At 50.8% G+C, this 16,971-nt stretch overlaps 2 protein-coding genes across 2 annotated transcripts; one reads left to right on the top strand and one right to left on the bottom strand.

The window, feature by feature from the left end:
- The first annotated feature begins 4,236 nt into the window (after window positions 1-4,236).
- On the top strand, window positions 4,237-10,364 carry MMP19 (matrix metallopeptidase 19). Its single transcript, XM_023210845.1, has 9 exons — window positions 4,237-4,413; window positions 4,709-4,794; window positions 5,950-6,080; window positions 6,296-6,511; window positions 7,347-7,592; window positions 8,365-8,490; window positions 9,093-9,257; window positions 9,410-9,537; window positions 9,711-10,364. Exons 1-9 carry the CDS (start codon window positions 4,324-4,326, stop codon window positions 10,047-10,049), a joined length of 1,527 nt encoding a protein of 508 aa, XP_023066613.1. The 5' UTR covers window positions 4,237-4,323; the 3' UTR covers window positions 10,050-10,364.
- Window positions 10,365-10,641: 277 nt separating this feature from the next.
- LOC111541878 lies at window positions 10,642-15,682 on the bottom strand. The gene is made up of 5 exons (XM_026454655.2): window positions 15,507-15,682; window positions 14,521-14,776; window positions 13,829-13,898; window positions 13,310-13,404; window positions 10,642-12,022 (listed from the first exon to the last, which is right to left on the bottom strand). The coding sequence occupies exons 1-5, from the start codon at window positions 15,651-15,653 to the stop codon at window positions 11,949-11,951; spliced, it is 642 nt and encodes a 213-aa protein (XP_026310440.1). The 5' UTR covers window positions 15,654-15,682; the 3' UTR covers window positions 10,642-11,948.
- Window positions 15,683-16,971: the final 1,289 nt, after the last annotated feature.

Below are 16,971 nucleotides of genomic sequence, written 5' to 3'. Positions count from 1 at the left end.
TTTTTTTTTTTTTTTTTTTTTTTTTTTTTTTTTTTTTTTTTGAGGCGGAGTCTCGCTCTGTCGCCCGGACTGGAGTGCAGTGGCCGGATCTCAGCTCACTGCAAGCTCTGCCTCCCGGGTTTATGCCATTCTCCTGCCTCAGCCTCCGGAGTAGCTGGGACTACAGGCGCCCGCCACCTCGCCCGGCTAGTTTTTGTATTTTTAGTAGAGACGGGGTTTCACCGTGTTAGCCAGGATGGTCTCGATCTCCTGACCTCGTGATCCGCCCGTCTCGGCCTCCCAAAGTGCTGGGATTACAGGCTTGAGCCACCGCGCCCGGCCAATATAATATTATATATATATATTTTTCTGGCTAGGCACAGTGGCTCACAGGTATAATCAGAGCACTTTGGGAGACCGAGGTAGGCGGATCACTTGAGCCCAAGACCAGCTTGAGCAACATAGGAAACCTGCCTCCCCCACCCCCTACCTTCTCTACAAAAAATACAAATATTACAAATATTAGCTGGGCTGGGTGGTGCATGCCTGTAGCCCCAGTTATGCTGGAGGCTGAAGTGGGAGTGACAGGATTGCTTGAGCCCAGAAGGCGAAGGTTGCAGTGAGCCAGGATTATTGTGCCACTGCATTCCAGCCTGGGAGACCCAAAAAAAAAAAAAAAATTTTTTTTTTCTTTTCTTTTTTTCCTTACGTGAGGTTTCTAAGGGGAGGGAGTAATTTGCTATAGCATTCGTTTTACTTTACTCCTGTCCCTTGCATCCTCCTTGTCTGTCTCTTCCCCACCTGTCCCCTCACGTCTCCTCCATTATCCTCTCTGGCTCCTAAAGCTTTCTCCTCCATCCCAGCCAGTCTCCAGGAGCTGAGGCCAGGTAGGCGGAGCTGAATAAACTCAGGTCCTCAGACACTTTCAAAGAAATGCATCAAAATGTTACTAGTGGTTCTCTTTTGGGTAGAATTTACTAGTGGTTTTCATTTTCTTCTTTGTTTGTTTTGGTATTTTCTAATACCAACTATTATAATGAATGATGAATAACTTATTCAGGAAAAAAACACAAAACATTACTTTTAAAAATTGTAATTAATTTTCAATTGGCCCATGTTCTGTTCTCAAAAGGAGAAAGACTGGAACGGGGGTAGAAAGAGGGAGGAAAGAGAGGAGAAAGAGCCCTGCAGGGGACTAAGCAAGAACTTGTCCCCAAACTCCATCATTTCCTAGGTGCATCAGCCTTGGTGATGGGCCCTGTCACTCATCTCTCAGAGGTTTTCTGTCCTTCCTTGCCTGTCACTGTTCACTTGAGACTTAGTCACCCAATGATTACCAGTTGGGTGGTGGATGGCTCAGAGGGACCAGCATCACTGAGGGCAGCAGTGTGAATCAGGAGCATCCCCCACCTTGATCCTGGGCTATGAGGTGTTCCCTTGTGGCCTCTCAGCCCTTCTGAGAACATACGTTCAGCTACCTTTCCCCCCATTGCTATGTCTACTTTGTTGTGCTTTAGAACAATATGCAAATGTATGATGCGTAACTGATGGTGGATCCTTCAGGGGCTCCTAGTTACTTAAAGAACAAAGCTCTAAGTGTCATTGTGGTGTATGGAAAGATCATGAGTTATAGAGTCAGCAGAGGGATTTGAACAAGGTCAGGCCAGTTGGGAGTTCCATGTTCTTGGTCAAATTTCCCTTTCTGAGTATCTATTTCCTCCTACAGAAAGTGGTCAGAATAATTCTCCCCTCACCAGATGGCTGTGAGAACTAAAGGAGGTAATATATAAAGCATGTAATACATAGTAGCTATTTTTTTTTTTTTTTTTTTTTTTTACTGTTTTTTTGGGACAGAGTCTGGCTCTGTCGCCCAGGATGGAGTGCAGTGATGCAATCTCGGCTCACTGCAATCTCTTTCTTCCAGGTTCAAGCAATTCTCCTGCCTCAGCCTCCCAAGTGGCTGGGATTACAGGCGCATGCCACCACGCCTGGCTACTTTTTGTATTTTTAGTAGAGAGAGGATTTCACCATATTGGCCAGGCTGGTCTCAAATTCTTGACCTCAGGTGATCCACCCACCTCAGCCTCCCAAAGTGCTGGGATTACAAGTGTGAGCCACCATGCCCGGTCTTTATTTACTTTTAATTTTTTATTTCCATAGGTTTTTGGGGAACAGGTGGTATTTGGTTGCATAAGTTCTTTAGTGTTTAGCGGTGATTTGTGAGATTTTGGTGCACCCATCACCCAATAGTAGGTATTTTTATTTTAATTAACTAATTAATTAATTAATTTTGAGATGAAGTCTCACTCTGTCACCAGGCTGGAGTCCAGTGGCATGATCTCAGCTCACTGCAATCTCCGCCTCCCCAGTTTAACCAATTCTCCTGCCTCAGCCTCCCGAGTAGCTGGGAGTATAGGTGCATGCCACCACACTGGGCTAATTTTTTTATTTTAGTAGAGACAGGGTTTCACCATGTTGACCAGGATGGTCTCGAACTCCTGACCTCGTGATCTGCCTGCCTTGACCTTCCAAAGTGCCGGGATTACAAGCATGACCCACTGTGCCTGGCCATATTTTTATTTATTTTAATTTAATTTTATTTTTTTCCAAGACAGAGTCTTGCTCTGTTGCCTGGGCTGGAGTGCAGTGGTGCGATCTTGGCTCACTGCAACCTCCGCCCCCTGGGTTTAAGCAATTCTCCTGCCTCAGCCTCCACAGTAACTGGGATTACAAGCGCATAGCCATCACACCCAGCTAATTTTTGGTATTTTAGTAGAGACAAGATTTTGCTATGTTGGCCGGGCTGGTCTGAAATTCCTGACCTCGTGATCCGCCCACCTCAGCCCCCAAAAGTGCTGGGATTACAGGTGTGAGCCATCGCGCCCAGCCGGTATTTTTAAATGTAAGTTTTTCTTCTTTTCCTTGCATAGCATTTGAGGCCCCCTCCAAATTCTGTCTCCCAACCACTTTCCCACCCTGTCATTCTTTGACAGTGATTTATTAAGTAGGGCCTCGAAAGCATGGAGATGGCCTGGGACAGGCACTCGGGATTCAGTGGTGAATGAAGCAGTCCTGACCCTTCTGACTTACTGAGTACAGCAGGCTCTTAGCTCTGCACTTTTACTCAAGACCTGCACTGTCTGCCTCTCAGTATCCTTTTACCCTATCAATTCTTTTTTTTTTTTTTTTTTTTTTTTTTGAGATGGAGTTTTTGCTCTGTTGCCCAGGCTGGAGTGCAATGATGCGATTTCAGCTCACTGCAACCTCCGACTCCTGAGTTCAAGCGATTCTCCCGCTTCAGCCTCAAGAGTAGCTTGGATTACAGGTACCTGCCACCATACCTGGCTAATTTTTGTATTTTCAGTAGAAACAAGGTTTCACCATGTTGGTCAGGCTGGTCTTGAACTTGATCTCAAGTGATCCCCCTGCCTTGACCTTTCAAAGTGCTAGGATTACAAGAGTGAGCCACCATGCCTGGCCTTCCCCCCATCAATTCTTAGCTGGCCTTCAAAGCCCATCTCAAAGCCTGCCTTCTCAGCAAACCTCCCCCCAGCCCCAAGCCCCTTAGGGTGAGTCACCGCTGGCCCGGAATGCTGGCTCCCCTCTTCTCAGGTGTTTGGATCTGCCTCACCAGATCTGTAAGCTCCCTGAGGGGAGGCTCGGGGTCCTTTACTTATTTGTGCCCTTGTTAAGCCCCACCTACACCCACATATTCCAAGCTCATCAGATTCTTGAAATAATGGCTTTTTATTAAAGCAGACATAAGTGGGTTTCAGGAGCATTTATATTCCCAACTTGGTCTTGGGTACAAAGAAACTGAGGACTTCACGCTTGACTCCTTCACCTGAAACCCAAGCTACCTCAGCTCTTTCCTACCTCTTAGCTTATCCTAGGGAAACTCAAAGGTAGGGGCGGAGTGATTTGCTGGCCCAGGGTCCCTGGGGCACAGCGATGTCTAACTCCAGGGGATGTCCATGGTCCCTATCTCTAGACTCTCCAGAGATTCTGGTTCTTGTCCTGCCCGGATGCTCACCCTAGGACAGTATGAAAAATTTTTCCATCTCCAGCAGAGGACTCTGAGGGAAGGGATTGGGAACTCTCTTTGGCTTCTGCTCTCTGGTAGGGCAAGTGTTAATGGTGAATTGCAACATATCTCTTGGCTGAGTCACCTCCCTCTGCCTATCCCCACAATTCCCCTCAGCTGTTATAAAGAGGACCAGAGGCTGGAGAGTAAAAAAGAACTGGAGGAAAGAGTCCCTTTGCCTAGCATTGCTTCCCCCAGGCTCCCAGAAATCTCAGGTCAGAGGGCACAGACAGCCTCTGGAACTCTTTTCTGGTGGGACCATGAACTGGCAGCAGCTGTGGCTGGGCTTCCTACTCCCCATGACAGTCTCAGGTCGGGTCCTGGGGCTTGCAGAGAAGGAGATGGCCGTGGTAAGTCCCCCAAGAAAGAGACCTGGGCCAGGGGAGGGACAGGGGTTACTGCCCATCCAAGCCTCCCTCCTGACCCCCAGCCTGATTGCCTTTCCCTTACTCCCTCTGCCCCATGGTCTACCCTGCCCATCTCCCGCTGCTTCCCCTTGTTCCACCTGAGCCCCTTCTCTAAGGTGCTTCGCATTAGTGCTTCCATATCTGGCCCCTTCTCTCCTGAGGGACCTGTTAGGTCGCTTAGAAGCTTTACTCTGAGACTAACCCCCTTTTAACCTGCTTACCTCCACTCCCATCATAGGAGTACCTGTTGCAATATGGGTACCTACAGAAGCCTCTAGAAGGATCTAATAACTTCAAGCCAGAAGATATCACCAAGGCTCTGAGGTGAGAAGCTGTGAGGTGCATGCCTTTAGGGCTAAGGTCTGAAGGTCTTCTTCCTTCTCATCCCTTCCTCTCCCTAGGCCCACCTCCTCTTGACCCTAAACCATGGCAGGGATCTAGATTATGGTGGTGGGGCATGGGGTGAGAAGGGGATTCACAGACGAGGAATACAGTCATTGGATCTCCCTAGGCCCTAAGCACTCCTTTGGAGTCTCTACCCACATCATATCTCAAATACTAATATTTAGTTAGAGCCCACATAAAGTATAATGATATGTAAAACTGAGTTGAGTTGTTGACATGCTGTTACCTTTTGTGGGCCTTTAATTCAGTACTTATTTCTGTTTTATAATTTTATATGTTGATATAATGGATTGTTTTTCTTTCTGCTCTCAGATATGTTCAGGTCCCTTGAAAAGCCCATAGGCCCTATGACAGTCCGTAGATGGATGAAATTGCTCCAGAGCAAGCTGGGCTGGGAGGGGTATCCAGACAGGAGGGGAGGAGGTTGGAAGAGGACAGGCTGTCAGGTGGGAGCACTAGTGGGAAGCTCCCCAGAGCAGGGGAGCCGGACACCTTCACAGAGTAGGAGAAGGTTAGAAACTGCAGTAGAGGGGCTGGGCACGGTGGCTCACGCCTGTAATCCCAGCACTTTGGGAGACCCAGGCAGGGGAATTGCTTGAGCCCAGAAGTTTGAGAGCAACCTGGGCAACACAGTGAGACTCCATCTCTAGCAAAAAAGAAAGAAAGGAAGAAAGAGAAGAGAGAGAAGAAAAAGAAAGAAAGAAAGAGAAAGAAAGGAAGAGAGAGAAAGATGAAAGAAAGAAAAAAGGAAAAGAAAGAAAGAAAGAACGAAAGAAAGAAAAGAGAGAGAGAGAGAAAGAAAGACATTACAGTAGAGGAGAAAGGCTACACCTGAGGGCCAGCTTACTCGAATGAAAGAGCCTGAAATGGGGAGATGAAGCTGGAGTATCTCCATTTCTGCAGAAAGTCCCAATTATGAGGACTGGAGGCTGGAGTAACCCTGTCAGCTTCAGGGATTCTGTGCTATTCTTGGCCATGACCTTGGGCAGCAGGAAGTCAAAGAGCAATCATCTCCAGCTCCCGGTCATTTCAGATTTTCCTGTCCTGGTAGACCCATCCCTCTCCCTCCTTCAGAGCTTTTCAGGAAGCATCTGAACTTCCAGTCTCAGGTCAGCTGGACGATGCCACAAGGGCCCGCATGAGGCAGCCTCGTTGTGGCCTAGAGGATCCCTTCAACCAGAAGACCCTTAAATACCTGTTGCTGGGTGAGAATGGAGCCTGGAAAAGGGAGGGAGAGGAGGGGGTGCTGTGATTCTGGACTGTGGGTGGCATTAGGACAGTCTGGACCAGCTCAGTGTTGAATACCTGGTGATTACCTGGTTATCACCTGTCTTGGGGGTTGAGTGCCTAAACCCAGAGGAGCTCTCTGGGGTTGGCAGAAGGATCTGTATTTCTAATCTGTTTTCTGGTCATTAACTAGGCCGCTGGAGAAAGAAGCACTTGACTTTCCGCATCTTGAACCTGCCCTCCACCCTTCCATCCCACACAGCCCGGGCAGCCCTGCGTCAAGCCTTCCAGGACTGGAGCAAAGTGGCTCCCTTGACCTTCCGAGAGGTGCAGGCTGGTGGGGCTGACATCCGCCTCTCCTTCCATGGCCGCCAAAGCTTGTACTGTTCCAATTCTTTTGATGGGCCTGGTAGGCAACAGTTCTCAGTTCCCACCTCATAGACCTCTGAGATTACCTCTGTCTCCTTGAACCCGTGACTCTGGAACCTTGATGTTTGGGCTGCCCTTTATCCCACCTGCACCATACACTCTAATTACCTTCTAACGGGAGCAGGGGAGCAGTTGGTCATCTACATGGTGCCTCCCTCCCTCCTTCCCTCCCTCCCTCCCTTTCTTCCTTCCTTCCTTCTCTCACTCCCTCCCTCCCTTCTTTCTTTCCTCTCTCTTGCTTGCTTGACAGAGTCTCACTCTGTTGCCCAGACTGGAGTACAGTGGCACAATCATGGCTCACTGCAGCCTCAACCTCCCAGGCTCAAGTGATCCTCCCGCCTCAGCCTCCCAGGTAGAGACTACAGGGAAACACTACCACACCTGGCTAATTTTTGTAGAGATGAGGTTTTGCTATGTTGCCCAGGCTGGTCTTAAACTCCTGTACTCAAGCAATCATCCTGCATTGGCCTCTAAAAATGTTGGGATTACAGGTGTGAGCCATCACCCCTGGCTGCCTATGCTTCTTTTTCTCCCTTAAGTTCCCCTGTTCAAGGCCTACCTTAGAGGTATGGGCCAGAGAGGACTGGGTCAGAGAGCACGGAGTGGCTGGGGATGTAAGGGACAGTGATGGGCATTCCTGAGAGAACTGGGTGATGACAGGGGAATCTGAAAGGAGAGAAAGAAGCATCCAAGAGACAGTGAACATAGCTGGGGGAATTTTAAGGGAATGCATTAATTAGAGTTTATAATAGGCAGGGTGTGCTCTGGCCTAGCGGGCTCTGACCTCCTTCCTGTTCACCTTTGCCTTTGTCCAGGGAGAGTCCTGGCCCATGCCGACATCCCAGAGCTGGGCAGTGTGCACTTCGATGAAGATGAGTTCTGGACTGAGGGGACCTACCGTGGGGTGAACCTGCGCATCATTGCAGCCCATGAAGTGGGCCATGCCCTGGGGCTGGGGCACTCCCGATATTCCCAGGCCCTCATGGCCCCAGTCTACCAGGGCTACCAGCCCCACTTCAAGCTACACCCAGATGATGTGGCAGGGATCCAGGCTCTCTATGGTCAGTCCCTCCCCCTAGTGAGGGGGAGGGTCAGTCTGACTCCCATGTCAAGGCTTGAAGAGACAGGTCTAGCCTCCATGTAGGGATATAGCTTAGTGTCTTTCTTCTCTTCCAGCCCAGTTACTCAGTCGTCTTCATTTTCAAGAACAGTTTCTCTCTGACTTTTCTATGTCTAATCTACCTTCCAGGCCTCTCTTTCCTTACACCCATGCTTGGGGATGGAGAATGCACACATTCTTCTTCTTCTTCTTTTTTTTTTTTTTTGAGATGGAGCCTCACTCTGTCACCCAGGCTGGAGTGCAATGGCGCAATCTTGGCTCACTGCAACCTCCGCCTCCCCGGTTCAAGTGATTCTCCTGCCTCAGCCTCCCAAGTAGCTGGGATTACAGGTGCACGCCACCATGCCCAGCTAATTTTTTTTTGTATTTTAGTAGAGACGAGGTTTCACCATGTTGCCCAGGATGGTCTTGAATTCCTGAGCTCAGGCAATCCAACCGCTTCGGCCTCCCAAAGTGCTAGGATTACAGGTGTGAGCCACTACACCCAGCAAGAATGCACATTCTAACAATCCTCCTTCTCCCTTTCTGGTGCTTCTCAAACCTATAATGTGTCTTCCACTGATATCAACATAATATTGCCTACCACGAAGGACAACGCTCTAGGATTCCCTTTTCCCCTCTGTACGGGGCCCCTGAGCAAAACTTACAGGAGACTGGTGCGGAGGACAGGTGCTGTGAGTTCTCTCCCTAAGCAGCATTACTTTACCTTATAGGCAAGAAGAGTCCAGTGATAAGGGATGAGGAAGAAGAGACAGAGCTGCCCACTGTGTCCCCAGTGCCCACAGAACCCAGTCCCATGCCAGACCCCTGCAGTAGTGAACTGGATGCCATGATGCTGGGTGAGGTCCTTCCCCTCCAGGCTGTTGGCAGGCAGTGGGGGCAGCCTGCTGATCCTAAGGCCTGGACATATGGGAGTGACATGGGACTTCAGCACGAGCAATGGAGGTTAGATCCTAGGCATTAATGACCATGGAAGGAGACATGTGACATGGGGAGGGAGAGTTCAGAGCCAAATTAAAGGTGGCTTAGGCAGGCACTTACCAAGGCTGCCACCCTCTAAGGGCTACTAGAACACATCTGGAAATGCAGCAAGATGGAGAAAACTACATTAACCAGATTGCCTGTTAGAGAGGGTGTTGCATCTGGTTGGAAGGACAACTAGGAAGCCACTTGGAGGGGAGGCTGAGGTTCCTAAGGAGGAATAGTTATCTGCAGGACTTTTTGTTTTGTTGAGTAGACCAAAGCTGAAATGCTCTGAGCAACAAAGCATTCTGAGTCCTCTTTCTCTGCCTTTAATTTTCTCCTTGAATCAAAGTTGAATGAATATTTGAAGAATCAGCCTGCAGGGAGAGGGCAAATTGTTAGTCAGCCTGAGATACCCCCAAGTTTCTGTCTACTTGACCTCTGTCTTTTTGACTTGTTGACACACCATTACTCTAAGGGCCCCGTGGGATGACCTATGCTTTCAAGGGGGACTACGTGTGGACTGTATCAGATTCAGGACCCGGCCCCTTGTTCCGAGTGTCTGCCCTTTGGGAGGGGCTCCCTGGAAACCTGGATGCTGCTGTCTATTCGCCTCGAACACAATGGATTCACTTCTTTAAGGGTAAGGGGGCTAGTTACAGTATCTTACTTGAGGAGGACCTAATCTTAAACTACAAGAGGGAGATGAGAAGTTTCTGAATGGGTGGACCGGAGGAGACCAAAAGCTATCACCTGAGGACAGAGGTGACTTGTTCTCTCCTCACATGCTCTCAGGAGACAAGGTGTGGCGCTACATTAATTTCAAGATGTCTCCTGGCTTCCCCAAGAAGTTGAATAGGGTAGAACCTAACTTGGATGCAGCTTTCTATTGGCCTCTCAACCAAAAGGTGTTCCTCTTTAAGGTATAAAGTTCAAAGCAAGGGCAAATCCCTTCTTAGGAGGGGTGGGCTATCTTATACTGAGAATCAAAGCTTGTGCTTGAAGGGAGATGTTCTGCAGCTGCACTGGGCTGGGGGTAGACCTCTGGGGGTCCTAAGCTTTCTCCTCTTCCTCTCCCCACCCATCCCATATCCAGGGCTCTGGGTACTGGCAGTGGGACGAGCTGGCCCGAACTGACTTCAGCAGCTACCCCAAACCAATCAAGGGTTTGTTTACGGGAGTGCCAAACCAGCCTTCAGCTGCTATGAGTTGGCAAGATGGCCGAGTCTTCTTCTTCAAGGGCAAAGTCTACTGGCGCCTCAACCAGCAGCTTCGAGTAGAGAAAGGCTATCCCAGAAATATTGCCCACAACTGGATGCACTGTCGTCCCCAGACTGTAGACACTACCCCATCAGGTGGGGATACCACTCCTTCAGGTACGGGCACAACCTTGGATACCACTCTCTCAGCCACAGATACCACGTTTGAATACTGACTGCTCACCCACAGACACAATCTTAGACATTACGCCCTCAGGCTCCACCACTCCCCTAACTCAGGTTTGGCCCCCAACTCCATTTCCTGTCTGTCTTAGACAGCCCTTCCAACTGTGTCATCTCTTCTCTGGAGGTCAATGGTGGAGGCAGATGCCTGGGTCCTGTTCTTCTTACATAAAATGCAAGAAAACAGCATGGCCAGTAAACTGAGCAAGGGCCTTGGAATCCTTGAGAATCACATTTACGTGCTTATGGTTATGGGCAAGCTAATTAACCTTGTTGAACCTCAGATTCCCCATTTGCAACATTAGGTTAAGACCAGTCCTGCAGGGTTGTTGCACTAAATGAAATACTGTATGTGAAGTGCCTGGCACAGTGTCTGGTACATTTGTGTTTAATAAAGGCTAACGCCATGTTCATGAGAGAGGACTGAACAGCTCTTCCTCTAGCTGACTGGCTGTCTAACTCTTACAGTAGTCCGTATGATAAAGGTGCCTCTATTAGATCTTTAGGGGACAGAGGATTTGTCAAGATGGTTAGCTCTTTGTTTTGGGGTGCAGAGAAAGAGCAGCAACAGCAGAGGCTGGACTCCTGGTTCAGTATTTAATGCCATTTTATTCACATGCTCCCATGTTCTCCCTCCCTCCCATTGTAGCCTTGCTGCCCAGGGGACGGATATGTCTTCCTTTATGCATCTGGGAAACCAGGAACAGACCTTGGGCAGGAGAGTCAGAGGGGGAAGAGTTAGAATGGGTTAGTGGCTGGAACAAAGTTCTGGTTAAGGAGGAAATTAGTGCCACCCACAGTGAGAAGCAGAGAAAGCACTTGTCTCCTATGCAGCCCTGAAGACCAGGCTCTTTTGGGCAAAACGCAAGACTCTGGCAGGTGGCCAATGCTCTCTCCTCGGAGCAAGAAGCCAGCTTTTGGGGAAGGCAGGTCCTGAGGCAGGCACTGCCCTGTGGTCTTCCCCAGGTTGAGGAGAAAAGTGGAAGCACCATGGAAGATAGTGCTCCTAGCTGAGGTAGGAGGTGGGGGTTTAAGCCTATAGGGCCCAGGGGGAAGGTCAAACAAACCCAACTACTCCCTAATGAAGTGCCTGGAGGTTGGGGTATCTTGGAGCTCCTCAGAGCCCTTCTTCCCATCAAAAAGCTATCAAATGCCTTAGAAGCTCCCTGATCCTACAAAACAAAAACCACTTGTTTTTACCATTGTGAGGCATGCTGAGGTGGATATTTAAAAGGCTATTTCAAGACCAGGTACGGTGGCTATAATCCTAGCACTTTGGGAGGCTGAAGCAGGAGGATCACTTGAGCCCAGGAGTTCAAGACCAGCTTGGGCAACATAGGGAGACCCTGTCTCTGAAAAAAAAAAAAAAAAAAAAAAAAACACAAATGAATAAAAATTAGCTGTGTGTGGCGCCTGTGGTCCCAGCCACTCGGGAGGCTGAATGGGAGGCTTGCTTGGGCCGGGGAAGTCAAGATTGTCATGAGCTATGATCATGCCACGGCACTGGACAGAGAACAAGACCTTGTCTCAAAAAAAAAAAAAAAAAAAGGCTATATAGGTAAGGCTTGGAGGGAATTCGGTAGTCAGTTTCTCTGGGGACCAGGGTACCTCTATTATTGGTCAGAGGTAAATATTCATACTTTCCTTCTTCCCCCTTCCCCATAAGACTCTTCTCTGTTCTTGGAACATATTCCTACAAGGCTAGTCTGGGTTGAGGCACAGATCCTATCCCCAAGTCCAAGAGGTGGGGAAGTTTATGTGCAGGTCCTGTGACTCAAACCCTGTCCACCTAGTGTTCCCAGGCCCTCACAGGGGTGAGGGCAAAAGTGGAAGTCTAGGCTCAGGTCTGGTTAGAACCAGAGGTTAAGGTAAGGGGTACAGTGGAACCACAGTCAGAATCCAGGTCCAGGACGGTGTAGGGGGCTGTGGCCTGGGGTCCTGGTCCCAGTTGGCACTCTTGAAGACTCTGGAGGGACACAGGGCAGAGAGGAAGGAGGGACCTGGGTCAGAGCCCCCCCTCCCACCCTGACCATCCCTATATGCCCTCTGCTCCATCTGCCCAGGGTGTCCCCAAGCCCCCCACTCACTGGAATGAGACTGTCAGCAGGGCTCCAGGTATTGGCAGGGAGCTGGTGCCAATAGCTGCCCTCACAAAGCCCCACCCCAGAGGGGATCCAGTGCCATTTGGCCTTTTGCTAAAGGGTCCGAAGGAGTTGGAGATGCCTTTGCTGGTGGCTTAAGACCACTGCTGGCCAGGTGCAGTGGCTCACGCTTGTAATCCCAGCACTTTGGGAGGCTGAGGTGGGTGGATCACTTGAGGTCGGGAGTTCAGGGCCAGCCTGGCCAACATGGTGAAACCCTGTCTCTACTAAAGATACAAAAACTAGCCAGGCATAGTGGTGCACATCTGTAATCCCAGCTACTTGGGAAGCTAAGGCATGAGAATCACTTGAATCCAGGAGGCAGAGGTTGCAGTGAGCCAAGATCACGCCACTGCACTCTAGCCTGGGTGACAGAGTGAGACTCTGTCTCAAAAAAAAAAAAAAAAAAAAAAAAAAAAGACCACTGCTTAGGAGGGGGCAATACAGACTCAAGGAGGCCTCTTTAGACCTGAATCCTAACACATTCTAAAGAAACCCATTTGACCTTCCTGTTATGTTTCTCTCAAGCCTCATCTTCCCCCCATTTATTCTTTTTTTGTTTTTGAAACGGACTCTTGCTCTGTCGCCCAGGCTGGAGTGTAGTGGCGTGATCTCGGCTCACTGCAAGCTCCGCCTCCCGGGTTCAAGCCATTCTCCTGCCTCAGCCTCCAGAGTAGCTGGGACTACAGGCGACCGCCACCACGCCCGGCTAGTTTATTTTTTGTATTTTTAGTAGAGACAGGGTTTCACCAGGTTAGTCACGATGGTCTTGATCTCCTGACCTCGTGATCCGCCCGCCTTGGCCTCCCAAAGTGCTGGGATTACAGGCGTGAGCCACCATGCCCGGCCCCCCATTTACTCTAAAAGAAACTCTTTGGAATTCTATTCTTTCCTCCTAGACTTCCCTGAGATCCTCCTTTCCTTCTGTAACTCTTTCCTGCTTCCCCTGACTCCTTCAACTTTTTTTTTCAGTGCCCTGCCCCATTCACCTTGGACATCCTCCCCAACTCTCCTTCCTCAAGTGTATTTCTCCCCTTCCCCTCCTCAAGTCTAGGAACTGGGGATATGAGTAGGCACAGTTTGGCTGCTTCTGTACCACAGCACTAACTCACCATTGGTATGGCCTCCATGTTCCTCAGGCACGAGCTTCCACTGGGCCAGGGCCCCAAGGGCCCCCAAGACTGGCCAAATCCCCAGGAAGACCCAGCTATATCAGCAGAGAGAAGACAAGGGTGGAAGTGTCTACAGGCATTGGCCAGCCGACTGCCCAGTGCCAGCCCCTCCAGGAATTAGTCAGCATAGGCCACAAACACTGCAGAACCCAGCAGGGCTGTGCCCAGAACTGTGAATGGACGTGACCACCCAAGTGTGAGCAGGGTTCCCAGCAGCGCTGGCGCTCCAGCCCCCCAGCTGGCACCCATGCTGAAGGTGGTTGGTAGATAGGCTCAGTGGAGAGCAGGACTCCAGCACCCAAGGTCAGGCCTAGCAGGAGACCAGTTAATAAGAGCCCAACACAGTGAACCAGCATGGTGACCACGCCGTAGAGTGTTCTACGTAGAGAGTGCTGTGGTGATGACCACAGCCATGCCTACTCTCATTTCCAGGCTCAGCTGTGTCTCCAGCACCCGCACCTTGTGGCACAGTAGGAAGCTCCTGACAGCAGACCGGAGAGAAACATCACTGTCTTGAAGCAGCGGTAGCCTGGGAAGTGAGGCAGGAGGCATTGAGAGGCAGGTACGGGGCTCTATGGGGATGACTCTGATGAATTCCAAGGGAGAGGAATGGCTCACTAGAGGAGAAGACAGGAGCAGCACATCAAGAGACCTCAAGCCCAGGGGCAGAAAGGGGTAGCTTAGGGTCGGGGAGTCACTGTTTCTGGAACTGTGAGGGAATGGGAGGGAAAATCAAGAGGTAAGATGGATACATTGAGGGGAGTAAGGATAGAAAGAAGGTCTAGTCCTTTCAGGGATAGCAGATAGGAAAAAATCAGCACAAGCTGATTCAGGTTTTTGGGGAAGAGTGAAGAAGCCTGAAACATAGAGAATAATTTAGGAATGGGGTTTTCAGGTAGGAGGTAAGAGAAGGGCAAACGATAGATGCCAGAAGTGAGAGCTACAAGGCATGGGCATGGAGGATGGACAAGAAGTTGGCAAGAGCAACAACATAGGCCTAGGAATACAGCCAGAGCAACATGGGCCACACTGGAGGTAGGAACCGCTGGCAGGGAGGTGAGATGGCTTAGGAGCAAGGAGGAAAGTTGGCATCATCCTTGAGGGTGACAGTCTTGGGCAATGGCCCCCTAGGTCCTTGGCCCTGCCCTCACCGAAGCAGCAGTAGATGATTCCAAAGCAGCAGCAAAGGGCACACACCAGGGCAGATGCCAGTTCAGGATTGTCCTGGGGTTCCAAAACACATCTTGGGTCTGGAGGCTCTGGGAGTTGTTGATTAAAGGGCCTGGGGTCAGATGTCACAGCCAGGGGCGGCAAGACTTCCTCCAGGGCCAAAGAGAAAGTGGTCACAGAGGGGGAGATGTCAGCTCCTCTCATCCATCCACGAATGTCTTTAGGGGATAGGGAAACCTGCAGGGGGGCACGGGGCAGAAACTTCGGCGCCCATAAATCTTGAGGATTCTGTACCTCTATTTATTTGAAATAATGGTGCCCATTTCAGAAGCCAGTATGACCCTGCTGAGGTAACTGAAGAAATCTACAGGATTGGATTGAGAGGAGCAGGATCTGTCTTTACCACTCCCTGAAACAAGGACACTTAAGTAAAATGTAAAAGGAAATCTTATAAAGTAATGAAAATCTTACAAAGTAATGAGCCTTTGCCTGCCTGCACCACCCTGCAGCTCTTCAGGGTGAGGATGGAAGGAACAAGAAGCCCTGGATGTGTGGAGGGAGGGGGGCAGGGACATTATTGCCCCATCTGCGATTGGGACTTAATACTACCCCACGAGATTGGGAAGGGTGAGGTTAATAGAGAGGGGAGAGGAAGGGAGACCAGGAGAGTATGAGTCATGGTAGGGTCTCCAGACAGCTCCTCCAGCCACAGGGCAGAAAGAGGGAGAAAACCAGACACCAAGAGTTTGGAAGGAGGAATTAAGTAGAGACACACCCACAGTTTGTCAGGGTTTTAAAGCCTCAGCTTCTTGCTGAGATGGAGTTGTTGGAGGAAGGGACATCCAGCCACAGTCCTAATCCCACAGCACCTCATGGAATAAGCAGGGACTTTGCCCACAGACATCTCCCATCCTGGTAGCCACTCGCACCTCCCCTTAGGATACTGGTGGGAATTTTCCTACCTTACCCTTCCCCCAGCAGTATCAGGGCTGCCAGTGGGATTTGAATTCAGATCCTGAAAGGAGAACACCAAGGAGGAGCTGGCATTTCGGGCACTGTGGGAATGAAGTGGCATAAATGCAGGCACTTTAGTTCCTTCAGCTGTCCTTTGCATATCAAGGTCCTTACAGGCTGGAGGGTTGGCTCTCGGAGCTCCTCTCCTCAATCTGCTTGGAAGTCTGGGGACCCTGAACAAGATGGGGGTTGGGGAGGGGATGTTAACTACTCACCACCCTGCCATGGTTGAGGAGGAGGGGGTGGAAGTGCTTCCCTAGAACCCCAGCTGCATCCCCGCTCGGAGGTCCTAGACGCCGAGGGGTCGGCTGTCGGTCGAGGGCACCCCCAGGGCCACTCTGGTTGTTGCTGCCTAACTCTTTCAAGTCGCAGCTCAGGCTCTGTGAGCTAAATGCAACTAGCTTGCAGGGTGGAGAAAGGGGACAGGGCGTGTGTTTGTGTGTGTGCGTGTGCGCGCGCGCGCGCGCCCGCGGTAGGTAGAGGGGGGTGACATCACAAGGCAGGCCCCTCCAACTCTTTCCCCTGTGTGTGGGGGGACCCAGGTTGCCTACTGCTCTAGTCCAGGACCAGAGACCCCCAACTATATAGCAGGTAAGAGTCTTGACAGTCACCCCAAGAGTTTTGGAGAAGGGTCTCCGAATACTTAGGAGATGACAACCGGAAGCTCTCAAAGCCCCAGTAGGGGTCCCAGCGCCCCCCTAGTTCCAGCTTGGTTTCTTCCACTTCCCAGAGAATTGGAGTATTGTCTCCTGGAGAGCCGGGTGGTCGGGATCGTGGACCCAGGGAAGGGGCTTTTGCTAGTCTGGGAGCGCCAGCGGGAGGTTCATGGGTGGAAAAACTTTCGGATCAAGACGGGGCCTGGAAGGGGCACTGACAGGAGAGCTATAAGGCTAGAGGCGTGTGCAGAGGAGGGGACCGACGGAACGGGAGTCGGGGGCGCATGTGGACGTCCACCAAATAGCTTGGTATGCAGATAAGATGTCAAGCAGCATGTAGATGAGTTCAGTGTTCTTTGGCTCTCGGGTAAGGTTCTGAGCCGAGCTGAGTTACGCTCCCAGTTCCTAGGCACCGCTCGGTGATCGGGCCTGGGGAGCTGCGTCCCGAGGGGCGGATCCAGGTATAAGGGGCAGCTCGCCAGCTGGGTCAAGCGCGGGGGAGGCCGTGGGTTGCTGTGAAAGGAGGGGCAGCGCTGCAGGGCGAGGGTGGGGGCCAGTCCGGGGCACCCTCTCCTCTGCTCCACCTCCGCACCGCAGGATACAAAGGGGCCTCTGTCCTCGCAGCTGCCAGCGCGGAAGGGATCAGGGCAGTGATTCTTCTGAGCTCCCCGGTTTTGTCTGCAAGGGAAACAGACTACGTGTGGCTCGGTGGCTGCCCTCCATCTCCCAGGAATACACCCAGAGCAACCCTGAGAGTCTGCC

This window comes from Piliocolobus tephrosceles, chromosome 10 (genome assembly GCF_002776525.5).
Source record: "Piliocolobus tephrosceles isolate RC106 chromosome 10, ASM277652v3, whole genome shotgun sequence".
Lineage (NCBI taxonomy): Eukaryota > Metazoa > Chordata > Mammalia > Primates > Cercopithecidae > Piliocolobus > Piliocolobus tephrosceles.
The sequence above is the reverse complement of the archived record's forward strand: the minus strand, read 5'-3'. Positions and strand labels throughout refer to the sequence as shown.